Source organism: Anomalospiza imberbis, chromosome Z, assembly GCF_031753505.1.
Source record: "Anomalospiza imberbis isolate Cuckoo-Finch-1a 21T00152 chromosome Z, ASM3175350v1, whole genome shotgun sequence".
NCBI lineage: Eukaryota > Metazoa > Chordata > Aves > Passeriformes > Viduidae > Anomalospiza > Anomalospiza imberbis.
This window is the reverse complement of record NC_089721.1, coordinates 15,497,808-15,512,597: the sequence shown is the minus strand read 5'-3', so window position 1 is coordinate 15,512,597 and position 14,790 is coordinate 15,497,808. Positions and strand designations below refer to the sequence as shown.

Sequence of the window (14,790 nt, the reverse complement as noted above, 5' to 3'; positions counted from 1 at the left end):
CTTAATGTAACAATAAAAGTCACATTCATACTCCATCAATTATTGCCATAGGATCACCAACAGTGCTATGGATCCCTGACTTCTAATGCATAGCATCAGGACTGCTGACAGAAAGGAAACGGCCCTAAATGCTTCCCATCTGAACTGAGGTGTATTTGTACCATATCTGCTGAGGCAGGAAGGAAAACAGCCACTTTTGGAAATGCTGTCTGAGGTAGGGTAGACACAAGTACTGATATATCCTGTCCTACCATGACAGTGCTTTTTCAACACATGTGCAAGAGGAGAATTTTAGAGGCTCAGGAGTTCTACTGATAAAGAACAAGGCATTTCTGGCTCTACAGATGTACATCTGATGTTTGTCTAAGGGGCAGGCACTTTTTCTAAGTGCCATTATGAAATTTACATCTATTTTATGAACAGGGCTTGGCAAGAGTCCACTCATGTCAAAATAAATACACTCCTTTGGAGGCATAAGCAAGAAAAGCAGCCCTGGGAAATCTCTTTCAAACAGCTGAAATGATGCCGAAGCAGACAAATTAAAGTTTAATAAAAAGGCTTCCTCATATCTCTCTAGCATTATATGTTATGATAATTGTGATAATGTAAAAAAAGATTCCTACCTCAATGCCAGCGAAAATAATATTTGGAGAATACTGAACCAAAACTCTGGTATTATAGGCACTATCTTTTTTGTTCTTCACAGAGAGCTGGATGGTGAACTTATCATTGCGTGACTTTACAATGAATGGAGAAGAGCTGTAAAATAAAGTAAGAATGTTGGACATCTTAACTATTGAATCTGTTTTTAACATAAAGAGAAATTTCTTTCAGTCTCCCGACTATCTTGTTTCTCAATTAGAAAGGAAACCCTGGCAGAATATATAATTCACATAGAAACTTTGTACAGGTATCAAGCAATACATTAAACCCAGTGCAGTTACCTGTCTCCAGCTATGCTTGCTTTTACAATCAGAACAAGATCTGAAATGCATCTATTTTTGGCTCCACAATCTTTTGTGAAAGGAATCTGCAAAAATAATATGCTTATTCTTAATTTTATTACATCTATTATCAAATACTTGCATTTTAATGCATTATCTAATTTTATGTAAGACCTTCTGTTTAATGATCAAAGAAGTCTTCCCTAATATTAACCAGTTAAACATGCCAAAATCTTGTGAAATGCATGGGTGAAATATAAGCTTTCTCATCACTCCCTTCTAAATGATACCCCTGGATTCTGAAAAGAGGCATTAATAGAAGTAAGAATGATGGCAAACAACACCAAAGTAAATGGATAACATTCTGCTCCACCTACCTAAAACCTGACAAAATAAAATTGTTGGTAACTCTCTTCTGTCTTCAGTCAGCTATGGACAGCTTTGAAACCCCAGAACGGTTCACAAGCACATTGAATCAAACTTTTCATTCCTGAATATTCGTTTGAAGGAAACATCTCCTGGACAGGCTCAATGACCCCTCCTCTCTAGTGAATTTGTGGGCAATAGTTTCAGCTCTTGTGTGGGCTATGATTTTTTACCTTAAATACATTGGTTATTGATACAGAATCTTTCTGACTTACATATTCTGCTATTGAATTTGGCAAGTTGCTATCAAGGACAGGTCCACTTTCTGGATCAGAAAAATTGAATTCCAGCAAAACCTTTACCGAGTCCTGAAAATCAGGCTTATCCTAGAACATAAGGAAAACAAAACTGCCGTTATGAAAAGACACTTTAGTATCTAAGGAGGTTAAAAAGACCCAAAAAGTGCCCAGGTAAAAAATTTTCTTGTCACACTGCTGCCATTCTTCTACAGAAGCATCTGAATGCTTGCAGTTAATGATGAAACATTCAATGTGCCAGGCATTACTTATAAATATTTACTAAGGTTTTAGTGTACCTTATCACAAAATTTCAAATAGCCTGAGCGGATCGCACAGACTCTCATTAAAGAATATATCAACTTTTGTCTCACAGCCTTTTCTCTTCTAGTTGTGCTCAAAGGATCAGGAAGATATGTATCAGCAGCATCACCTTTTGTGAAGTCAAACCTAGGCCTGCTGTTTGGTGAAGAAAATTCTGGGTACCATTTACCATTAGTTTTGCATTAAGACACAGCTGTGAAGTCACTAAACATTTTAAATGTGCTTTCAGTATGCAACTCCATTCACTCCACACATTAGCTACAATCTGGGCAAATTCATACTCACAGCTGCTAATTATGCTTCTGTTTTGCAGCAAATAAATACTCTCTATTCCAAACCTAGAAGTTTATTTACTGTATTTTATTAGGAGGAATTGCACCAAAATGCAAACTGAAATCCTCTCACATGCTCCTGCTGAGTTTTGAGTGGACCTGAACTGCTAACCATGACAGCTGCTTGGGTCCACCAAGTGAGGTATGCTCTTTCTTAAAACAGACACAGAGACCTAGCTAAAAAGAGTGCATATAAAAGTAAATTGTTAATACATGTATAAATAAATAACTCTAAGTTTTAAACAAATTTTATGTACACTTCTTAAGATTAATTCTGAACAGAGATTTTGTTGTCCAGTTTGCAATTAATGGAATACATACTTGGGTTACACTCGTGTCAACATGAGAAAAATACTTTAAATGATTTACTTGCCAACATGTAGAAGTTATGTTTCGTACATTCTGACCCTTTGATAGTTATATTTTTTTGCATTTTCCTCTCATGGCTTTCTGTGAACAAGCTTCGAGATATCTGCCTTTGTGCATCAAGGGTAATCCAATACTGCAGACCTGCAAAGGAGGTTGAGATCAATATTATGAAGCACTTTGCCTCTACACATTATTTTTTCCCAAAATATCTTAGATGTGCTTTGAACAGTGAATTTAGAAGACTTGAATTCAATTTTTTAATTAGAAATGCATGCAAGCATAGGAATTTTATAGATTAAAGCTTCCATGGCTTAGTGCTTATCTACTTACTGGATTCAAATATATCTTCTTTTGACTTTAGTCTGGTCTTAAAACAAATTGTGGCATCTATGCATATCGTTTTTCTTATATTTATCTGACAATTTTGTTGTTGAATATTGATGCTTTTAGGTATAAATTGCATGGAAACATTTACTTCAGCCACATCACGAGACCTTAAAAAAACACAAAGAAAGTGCTTGGAAATAAGAGCAGCAACTTTTTTAAACTTAAAAATTAACACAAAATATGCAGCATTCAACATTCATATACAGACATAGAATCACATAGTAATCATTTAGGTTGGAAAAGACTTTAAGATCATTTGAGTCCAACTGTCAAAAAGTTTATAGCTAAAAAGAAAAAATTCCTTAATGTTCTTTGGAAAATAACAAAAGCATAAAATCCACAACTGAAGTGAGATTCCTGTGGCATATGTTGATGGCACCATGTTGATGGCACCATGCTGCAGTACAGTAGCTGACACAGCGTTGGCCATGTTATGCCAATTAAGAGGCCATCTATTATTTCATGCTTTCTGTCTTGGCTGTGTGATGCTATAAAAACAATTGTCAGTTGCAAGGCACTCCTCTGGCCCATTTTCAGTCTGCATTTGCCTTTCTCCATCTAGGCAGATTACTGCATACCTTTTAACTGCCATCACAGACAGAACTCATCATACAGAAAACCAAAAAGTGAGCAACAAAAGGAAGAGGCAAAGAAATATCCTCAGCAGCCAAAACCTATAAAGCACTAGAGCATATTTTTAAAGCTCAACTATCACTCAGAAGGGAAAGTGCCTGAAGAATTGGAGACAAGAACAACATGATGGTCTAGAAGAGTAATTAACTATATATCCTATACCTAGTACCAGTAAAAGAGGAATTATGGAGAAAACAGTCACAGGATTTCTCTGCAGTGTTGTCTTTGTTTCAGAAAAGATAGCAGGTGCAATATTTCCAAAAGCATTTAAGCAGCTCTAGAGAGCCAGATCACTTTTAAGAGAGACTGAAGGCCTAGACCTATCCTTGAGAGTATCACAGATGAACATAATATTATATATAACTTGGAGGATAGCAAACCACCTCTTAGGCTGTAGGTAGATAGATAGGCTAATATTTGTCCCCAGTTTGTTTCACTTAAAATGTTCTTAGCTCCTGCAATGCATTCCTGTCTCATCCCTAGGTCCTATTCAGTTCCCTTTTGGCCGGGAGATGCAGCATATCAGTGTACTAAACCACCAAAAAATTTAGCTGGCAAAGTAACTTTCTTCAGAATTGTGGTCTCAACAATGCAGTGAAGGACATCACACTGTGTTTACATATGGAACAGTTAGAAAGAAACTACTAGGTGAAGTTCAGAAGAACCTGGGAACTTGAGATGATAGGAAACCTTGACAAATTTGATCACTTACCTATTAGGTGAAACAGTAGGACAGAGAAAGCAAGGAGCTGGGTTAGCAATTTCCTTACCAGAAACAGAAACAGTTTTAGTTGTGGTTTAGAAATGAGGGATTTAATATCATATTGTTTATTTGTCTTTTCCCTTAAAAATTATATTCCTCACTACTAGATCGGAATCATACGCATATAAAGAAAATGAATTGACTATTAAGCAGAAGGAATTGACTGTTAAGCTGAAGCAGAATTAGTTTAATTTTACAGATTTTCTGTAGGGACTCGAATTGCAGTTTTCCTACAAAGAAATAATATTGATTTTCTTAGTGACACCTTTACATTTGAACCTGTTCTTGATATTACTAATAAAATAACATGAAATATACTGTGAAAAAGAGAGAAATTCAGTTTTTTTCCTATTTTACTTCGTGCCACTAGTGGAATCAGTTTCTATTTTGAAGGTGGTCTAGGAGGACAAGTTCTTCCTTCTAGGCTAGCAAGATTTCTATAACATCCCTGTATTTATAACGGTGTACATTAAGTTTAATGCTCATTCATCTAGAGAGATGTGAAAAGATGAATATTTGAAGTCAATGTCAAAACATGAGATGAAATCAGTAACCTTACGAAGTCCAAATAATCATGCATGCAAGTCATACTGGTATCCAAGCAAAAGTTTTTTTCTTTCCTGACAGTTGCTGTGATTCTCCGTACCAGAAGAGGGCAGCCCCACCAAGGCCTCCGATGGTAACATCAATCAGCCCGTCATTGTTTAAATCCATTTCTCCGTGCACAGACTGGCCAAAAAATTTCACTTTTTCCCCATCTCCACCTGATGCAATACGCTGGGAAATGCATAAAGAGGTTAATACAGTGCACTTCGAAGGGTTTTGTAACAGTCAAGATGCATTTGACAGCAGTGAGATGGGGTTTAGGCTCTTTAACTACATTAAATTTTCATTACAATACCCCATAACAGTTACCATGGTGATGAGCACACTATAAATTTTCAGATTGCAAAATATCTGCTTTTCTGGCTGTTCAGAGCATGTCAGAAGGTTTCTAATAAAAGTATGAGAGTATATTCTTTAACAATATTAAGACTCAGATTCGTTAAATCAGTATGAGTTATGTATGAGTTATCAGTATGGAGCAATTTACAAAAGAAGCTGTTACAACTGGTCAAGTCACAGCCTCATTCTATGTTGGGAAGACAGGATTATAAACATCATATACATTAGAGCAGCTGGCAACCTGCAGAGTTTTACATCATACCTGTGAATATTTTTTACTGATTGCTTTGCCACGGCCATGATAAATATAAACAGCTCCCCGATGGTCATCTTCCAAGGGAGAGCCTATCACAATGTCATTGTATCCATCCAGGTTGAGGTCCTTCACTGCAGCAATGGCAGTACCAAATCGTGCTCCGCAAGGTTCATTCTTAAGAACTTTGCAAGTATCCTGTTTTAATGGTGAGCAGCACGTTTGCTTTACGGGTTCAAGACTCATCTGATACTCAAACTTTGTCTGTGGAAGAACAGATTTAGAGTTTGTGAATTTCTGCCAACATTTCAGCAATGCAGACTTTTAAGAGCTCCTGTCCAGAAGATGAATGGATGAATTAAACAGAACAATTACAAACTATTCCTAGTGATTATGTGCACTGTAGAAACTGTGATTCTACAACTATAATTCAAGTGTTCTTTCTGAGCAGCATGTGGCAATAACATTCTTGCTCCCTCTCTTTCTGCCTCTAGATGCTTCTACATATTTCTCAAAACTAGAGGTTCACATGAAAGCACAGTATCATAACAATATTTGAATGCTCTTGTAAGTAAACCGCTTCATTCTTTAGGGAGTGCAAAGAGTTTTTCTAAAGGCATTCTCTTAATCTGAGAAGTTAGCCAAGTTTCTAATGAAACACAGATGGCAATACTGTTATTCCAGAACAAAAGATAGCATTTTTTTACACAGACTGAATTTTGCTCTCAGTAGACACATACACTGTGGTCTAACATATATATTCTGATCCAGTGTGTATCGTGGACCAAAAACACACAGACACTAGGGCACGTAACCAATCTTTCCCATGAATTCCATGTCAGAAATAAGCAGTAGCAAGCAGTTACTGCATTTCCTTTATTTGGAGCTGGATAACAATAAGTACAGGAAAAACAAATTTCAAACCCCACACTAAAGGAGGACATAGAATTCTTGTTTTCTCACCAATCCTATTCACCAGCAATTTGTTGTTGGCAATATGCATGTAGAGACTGTAAGAATTCCTTGTCAAAAATATCCAGTCTCTCCAGGTCCTTTTCTTGAAATCCGATTTTAGGAAATCATCATTGCTAAGACATATTTTGACAATTGTTTTAACAGTATATGATGGTTGAGGATGATGGTAGAGGATAAGGAGAGGAGAGGAGAGGAGAGGAGAGGAGAGGAGAGGAGAGGAGAGGAGAGGAGAGGAGAGGAGAGGAGAGGAGAGGAGAGGAGAGGAGAGGAGAGGAGAGGAGAGGAGAGGAGAGGAGAGGAGAGGAGAGGAGAGGAGAGGAGAGGAGAGGAGAGGAGAGGAGAGGAGAGGAGAGGAGAGGAGAGGAGAGGAGAGGAGAGGAGAGGAAATGTGTGTAGTATATTCCTCAATCTAGTCAGACATTTAAAAGCTGTTGGATGTATGTGGTTTAGCTCTTGGTTGCTAAGCAAATCATAAGGATACTGGAGATCACACTTTTAGGATGGATGAGCCTTGTCGTTCCCTAATCCATGAAAGCAAAAAAAAAGTGATAGAAAAGTAATCCTATGAATTTGTATTTGTGCCAAACTTCAGCTTATAGGATATAGTACTTATCTACATAATATACTCCATTTTCAAACAAGAGTTTGAGAATGAAGTTTAAAATTAAGTTGCATTAAAATCTCATTTGCCAAAATAATTTTCCCCTATTTTCAAATTACTTCCCCAGTTCAAATTACTGTATTTCTTTAAAATAAGGATAAGAGGACAATAAAGAGCATACTCTATTCCTGTTCAATAAAAATCATCACCTTACCTTGTTCAGACTGTAAACATATACTTTCCCTTGCTCCTCTTTCTCAGTTCCCATATACATAGGAGCTCCAACAAGAAGAAGGTCTGTAAATGAGTCCCTATCAATGTCCACTGTGGTAATAACACCCCCAAAGTATGATCCAATCTGTAGGAAAACACAAAGTATACATCAGAGACAGAGTCAGCAACATAATGCTGCATTTCCTTTTCAGAGACCTACTTCTTGCTTGCAACAATAACAAATATTAACCACTAGGCATAAATTTTTTTTACTAGCTAGATTTTTTTGGTCTGATTGTTTTTGAAGTTTTTTCAGTTTTAGCATTTGTCTGATATTTTTTATTAACTCCTCTGAGTTTGAAAGGATAAAAGGGTGCTTTCTACCTGTTATGGGGAGTATGACCTCTTAAGACAGCACTGGAATAAGAGTAGCTTGGGGAAGCTAGTTTCTCTTCAAAAAACAAGTAAAAAAGCTTGGACAAAAGCTCTGAGACAGCTCAGTGCAGACATTCACCAAAATTCTCATGTTATTATTTTGAGAGGAACAAAATCTACATGAAGAGATAGATAGATTCATAGTTCAGGTACAAGCTATAGGATTTATCTGATTATATTCACTTCACAGATAAGCAAGATACCCTGCACTTCCTTTACACTTAACAGAAGAAGCAGCCTCTTCTACCAAGATACATCTTCTCTCAAAGAGATGCTTCAAGTAGTCCAGATGTTTCAAACCTTAAAAATCACAGAATGGCAGAATGGGTCAGGCTGGAAAGGACCACAGTGGGTTATCTGGTCCAACCTCCCTACTAAGGTAGGGTCATCTCAGAGCACATGACACAGGACTGTGTCCAGATGGTTCTTGAGTATCTCCAGTAAGGCAGACTCAAAATCTCTGGACAGTCTATTCCAGCGGTCACCCATGAAGTAAAGCATTTCTTCCTCGCGTTCAGGTGGAACTTCCTGTGCATCAGTTCCTGCCCATTGCCTCTTGTCCTGTTGCTCGGCACCACTGAGCCTGGTCCCTGCTCTGGCCCCTCCCTGCAGACACTGAGACAGGGATGAGGTGCCCTCTCAGTTGTCTCTTTTCAAGGCTGAATAGGCCCAGCACCCTAATACCTACTTTAGTTCATTGACTCTAAAAAGTTTGTTTGACTGGGTGATTGATTGACTGATTGATTAGCTAAGTTGCAGACATCAGCTATAGATGAAAATTAGGTAACCTGAATGCTCCTGAAAGAAGCTGATACTGCAGCCTGGGGAGATGAGCATAGGCAAGTCTTTCAATTCTCATAAGCATAATATTATCTTAATAATACCATCCTTAATTATGCGTGGGGATTTTCCTCCTACAGCAATAGCTCTCAGTGAGCTGCTACCCAGTGTAACAAGCAACTATTCAATACTTCAGTCTATCCCAGAAGATACCCTTGCACAGAACCCTGCTTGTCAAAACTCTTTCCTGCCAGTGACATGGTCTTCCATTCAGCAGACAGAAAAAATAGTGCATACAGAGATGGCAACAACCACTTGGACACTGGTGAAGATTTAATTCTCAAAGATAAAATTCCCAAGTACCTACTGTACAGTCCAATTTGCATTGCTAATTATACCAGAGGATCTGCCTAACTTTTCCTTCTGATCTTGCTTACAACTCCCAGTTTCATGTGCTCTTCTAATGTGTTCTCATTTGAAATACTTATATTTCTTCTGCTATATTTATTGTGTATGCTAACTGTGAACACATACTTACTTGCTCTCCATTTAATCTCTGAATCACTTGCACCTCTTTTCCTTCCATCTTATAAATGATAACTTGGCCAGTGTGATTGTATCGTGGTTGTCCTGCTATGTACAGAACACCTCCAGGTGTCACTGCTGAATTCACAGTATATCCTAGGGAGCAGAAAGAAATCAAGATGCAATACACACAGAATGCATCAGAAATACTTGCTGTGATTCAGAGCCTTTGTAAGGTTTATTCCACAACTGTTTAGCCCTATTCATGGCAGATAGCAGTAGCAGTTAATTAAAAGGCCTTTACAGCCGCAGTGTGAGGAGCACCCCTGTGTTATTAAACCTATTCCCAGGCTGGTGAGCCATGTTCCCTATGCCATTCTCACACAGTGTAAGAAATAACTCATGAATAGCTGGTTGAAAAGCTGCTTTCAAAGAACAGCTGTCACTGGCCTGCTGTCAAATTCACGGAGTCTTCAAAAAGTGATTCTGGGGGCATTTTGAACCTACCTCTGTTCTGTTTAATATTAACAACAGTTTAACAACTTTGGTGAAGGAAGACTTGAAAAATTTACAGTGAAATTAAAACTGTGAAACAGTTGCAAGTATTATGGGAGTTTACAATCTTAATTTGAAAATGACATTACCATATTGGAGTTGTGATAAAAGGCAACAGCTAAAGGCATTTGGCAATGAAGAAAGTATACTTAGGGAAAAACCTTAAAATATTCTAGCATTGATTCTTTGTCAATGGAAGTATGACTTAAATGAGATAACAGAGCAAACAGAACCATGAGGTATAGAAAGCAAGACCTAGAGGAGAGAGTATCGCCACTGAAGCTTTTTGGTAGAAAAATAACCTGACAATATGGAAAACATTATTACAAAAAAAAAGATGTTGGTCTTGCTGATTTTGTCCATTGAGTGACAGAAAACAGCCTAAATTTAAGCAAATATTTGTACTTAATAGTATGAGACTTTTTAACTATCAAGGCATAGGACAACTTGATAACAATACTAGAGCAATCTGTGAAATCTTTGAACGGATTAAACATCTCTGTTGGGAAAGTCTACATATACTTAGGTGTATGTTTGGGCTTGTTTTCTAGTTGTAGGAGTTGTTATTTATTTTTTTAAAAGGACATGAAAATCAGAGAGTAGACTTGCTCCCAGGCTTCTGGCATATAAAATATTCTGTAACATATTCCTTTTGAATGAACTCTGAGAGATGTAGCATTTGTTGAAAAGTGTTGCAAGTGGGCTATTTCTCTTACCTAGGTAGGCTGCAAGAGGCTCATTTCTTTCTGAACGCCTGTCACGAAAGGTGTCATTAGTTGGCATTGAAATACCAGTGTCTTTCACCATGAGTACTGTGCCATTCCAGTCATATGCTCCAACTGCTCCAAGCATGATCCAGTCCTTAAGGAGAGTAAACAAAAAGCCTGTTCTCTACGTGAATCATCTTTTCTCTATGTGAATCATCTTTAGACATTCATGGTTCAGGATGCTCACATTTGGGTAATGCTTCCTGCGTATTTACATAGTTAGCCTGGCTTTTCCTATTATGGCACAGCTCCTACAGTCATAGAAAGGCTTGGGTAGAAATGTCCAGTTCCAACCCCCACTGCCATGGCAGGCATGGCACTAACTAGACCAGTTTGTTCAGAGCCCCACTCAACCTGTCTTTGAACACCTCCAGGGGTGGGGCATCCATAGCTTCTCTGCACAATCTGTTCCAGTGCCTTACTTTGCTCAATGTAAAGAATTTCTTCCTAACATCTAATCTAAACCTCTGCTCCTTTAGTTTAAAACTGTTCCCTCTTGTCCTGTTGCTAGCTACCCATGTAAAAAGACATTCTCCCTCCTTTTTATAAGCACCTTCTAAATACTAGAAGGCTGCTCTAAGGTGTCCCTGGAGCCTTCTCTACTTCAAGCTAAGTAACCCCATCTCTCTCAGCCTATCTTCACAGGATAGGTGCATCAACCCTCTGGTCATCTTTGTGGCCCTGCTCTGAACTGTCTTTCAAGTTAAAACATTGCCCCTTGTTCTGTCACTAAGGGCTCTAGTAAAAAGTTTTTACTCAATCTTTATATATTTTTAGGCTATTTTCCTGATGGAAAGTGCTACGGGAACACTAAGTTCACAGTTCATGTGAAGTATATAGGTACTCGCTCAAGCTTTTGTTGTGCATAAGTGTTCTTTACATACATTTTACAAAAAAGGTAACTGGATTACAGGACACTCCAAAACTTCCAACAGCAAACAGTACTATACAAAGAAATCCGAAACACTTATTCTAAATTCATAGAACCACCCACAAAAATCTACTTTGTAAAATAACTTCTATTTTCAAACAGTTTGTTTACCTGAGAATAATGAGCACTGAAACCAGCTTGAGACATTTCCATTTCAAAAGAGGAGGCCTGCTGGTCTGTTGTTGCTATTAAACAGAAAAAAATAAGTTTGAAAAATAAATTTGTTCCAATCTGAAAAAGTAACTGAAGAGTGTTATGAAAATGACCATATGATTGTAAAGGATAGCATAATTAACTAATCTATTCAGTGACTGTAGTTTACCATAGAGTTTTATAACAAACACAGAAATAAAGACTCGTGTTGAATGCTACTATTAAGTACGGGAATTTCCATTTTAAGATCATGTCTCAGAACTTGTCCAACAAAGTTTCTGGGCTAAAACTGACCAGATTTGAACTCAGGCTGATGGTAAGTATGTTTGGAATGTTTGATTAATATGGTTAAGCCATTTTCCACTTGAGCTAAGTGAACAATAAAACACCAGCCATGTAACCCTGGCCTTGTATTCAAGCAACTAAAGTTTTGTAGGCAGCTGGAGGAACTTTAAATGAAAAACACTTGATGTTTGTATGAACCTTTGCAAAAACAACATAGGAAAATCTCTGCTGTTCAAGCTTCATAAGCCTCAGAGAAGTGCTTGGGAATGATAATCCTGCCCCGACAATTTCACGAAGATCTGATTATCTTAAATGACTTTGTATAAAAAAGTTATCAGGTGATTTTGTACTAGCTTCAGCATCTTGTCAAGTTATGCTAGTTATTAAACTTTGATGGGCTGTTTTTCTTCCAGGTAAACTTGAAATATCATTGGGGAAGAAAAAGTTCTGGCTTTTCCTCTACTTAGAAGAAAGATAAGTAGCCCTTAATAGTCAAGGACTATTTTGCCACTCTAAGTGGCCAAGTAAGGGAACTATATTCTGCATGTTGATTCTTCCTTGAGAGCAAGATATTCCAGCAGGCAGCAGAGGCAAGCTATGAAATCTGCTCTGATACTGGTCCAGGAAGAGTTCACAGTTTGCTACCAGCTGCAGCAAACCTTTAACTGTGTGAATGAAACTAAGCCATAGCAAGCCATGGTTGCATGAATTTCAGGCATCTGGACTATTAAATAATACTGAACTTTTCATACTCAGCAACTAAACCCCAGCGGCTGCTCCTGGGGACATGATGGCTTTCCCAATTGGTGCTATTTACAGCCAGTCGTAGGAAGGAGACATGATCTCAAATACATAAGTGTTTGACATACAAACAAATACTATCATGTTTCACAAGATGTAGCTGCTTTGCTAAGTCTGAATAAGTAATTTTTAGGCATAAAACTCCTAAGCTGCACATCTGCTGATAAACAGTATTTTCATGCAGTAAAGGATGCTCCTTAATGAGCTGAGAAAGACAGAATTCTCAGAGCTTGAGGCAGAGGACAAAGCTGGTACTGTTGGTGTGTGCAGCTCAAAATACTACTTAGATAATGGCCCTTAGCCTAACTTTCCATTCAGTTTTAAACTGCCAAGCATCTTACAATGGATATTTTGTGAAAAAACATTTGTGCCTACCTACGGGCTGGATAAAACATAAAATTGCTGTTAAAAACAATGTCCATGCCATGAGACACAGAGGCATATGAAAAAGATTATGTGTAAAAATTCACTGGCTGTCAAGCAGGAGTTTTTGTTGGATTTGATTTTTCAAATCTCTCCCAATTTTTCTTTGAATTTTTTAAAGAACCAAAATAAAATTAAGAAATCCAAGAAAAAGAATCAAATGTACTACTACACTAGCAATAAGCAATTTAGATTGAGAATTTAAACAGATTCAGATATCAAATTTCAACAACCAAAGTTCTTGTGATGCACAGAAGCTACTATGTACAGAGCTGATTAATCTCCAATTAGAACACATCCAATAAACTAGCTTGTCAAAAGCTGCAGGGTACAGAATTTATCTGCTTGCTTCCACCACCAGAAAAGTGCATGCATGGACACAGTTGTGAATCCAGAATACAACTGAAAGGTTTTGGGATAGGACAGGAAACTATGCATTAAGAATCAGCATAAATTGATTTAGTCAGTATTATCTAGCTCCAACCCACTGCAGCAGCTTGACCTTGCTATGCTTTGAGAAAAAGCTAAAATCCTATTTTCATTTCTATTCTGATTCTCTTGCAGACAGATTACATGATTTCTGGGACTTAGGTCGAGGAGGAGACATTTCACATCTCATATTGCAGGAGTCTTATGTAGAAATCTTAGCGCATCTCTGAGTTCCTACAGAAAATCTGCAAACCAAGACGCCTTTAGGCAGTAATGAAATTAATTGGATTTTCAAAAACTCATTCATGTTAGGTCTTACATCCTTCACCTGTTGTAACACTAATTAACTTCTTATTTTATATTCATTATAGCTAATAGATGCAACTAGCATTTTATTCTGACAATGAAACACAAATATTTTTCTCCCTTTTTTTAAAGTATAAAGGACAAATTGAAGACCAAGTTTTCAATTTCTGTTTGAACAACTATATTCCAACTGAAAATGTATTCTTCCTAGTTTACAGTGACTTAAGAAAAGACCATCCTATTCAATTAACTTTGAAGCAGTCAATGGCCCTAAATAGGCTAAACTTTGAGCTTTAGAGATATCAGATTCTCCTTAAATTAATTTGTTGCAAAGCTGAGGAAACCAAATTGTCCAGAAGGTAAAAAAGAACATATAAATTATTTTTAATAAAGTTTTTATTGCTGAATATATTTAGTAATAGCTGAAAACATTAACATTTGACCAAACTAAATAATACACTAAAAAAAATCTATGTATGTCTGAGAAATACAACTCCAATGTAAAAAAATTGAAAATACTTTCTCAATTTTGTACATTCAAGTAAATATTTTCTCTTGTTCCAGCTATAAACTACACTATTCTAGCTACTTGGAAAGTTGTCATGTTGAAAAAAATAGTCCAAATAGATGGATGTGTTCTTTGTACTACATGAATCCCTTCAGAATTGGCCAGTATAATTTATAACTAATAAACTCTGTCTCCTGTTACCAGTAGTACTTGAAACAAACAGTGGTTTGGGCAGTGTTGTCTCATTTGGATGGAGAATGTAAGCAGACGTTATGAGAGAATGACTTTTCTGTGCTACAATCTGAATACTGCGAACCTTCCCAAATGAAAATCATATCTTGTTAATTCTATACAGCAAGTTCATGATAACTTATATAGCAAAGTAATATGCTGTAATTAATAATTAACCAAAAAGAGACCCTAAACATTTAGGCAGAAAACCAGATGATCACGGGGTAACTCGGGCATGATCTGGCAATATTTTTTACCTA

The 14,790-nt window shown here is 37.2% G+C and overlaps 1 protein-coding gene across 2 annotated transcripts in view; it reads right to left on the bottom strand.

The window, feature by feature from the left end:
• Window positions 1–14,790, bottom strand: part of ITGA1 (integrin subunit alpha 1) — a 71,325-nt gene that overhangs the window by 13,451 nt on the left and 43,084 nt on the right. For both annotated transcript variants that reach the window (XM_068177275.1, XM_068177274.1), the window contains 11 exons: window positions 11,506–11,579; window positions 10,413–10,557; window positions 9,155–9,297; window positions 7,403–7,546; window positions 5,622–5,876; window positions 5,061–5,191; window positions 2,962–3,125; window positions 2,636–2,772; window positions 1,586–1,696; window positions 945–1,030; window positions 624–759 (listed from right to left, as the gene is read on the bottom strand). In XM_068177275.1, coding sequence (XP_068033376.1) covers window positions 624–759; window positions 945–1,030; window positions 1,586–1,696; window positions 2,636–2,772; window positions 2,962–3,125; window positions 5,061–5,191; window positions 5,622–5,876; window positions 7,403–7,546; window positions 9,155–9,297; window positions 10,413–10,557; window positions 11,506–11,579 — 1,526 coding nt within the window. The remainder of the gene's footprint in view (window positions 1–623; window positions 760–944; window positions 1,031–1,585; window positions 1,697–2,635; window positions 2,773–2,961; window positions 3,126–5,060; window positions 5,192–5,621; window positions 5,877–7,402; window positions 7,547–9,154; window positions 9,298–10,412; window positions 10,558–11,505; window positions 11,580–14,790) is intronic.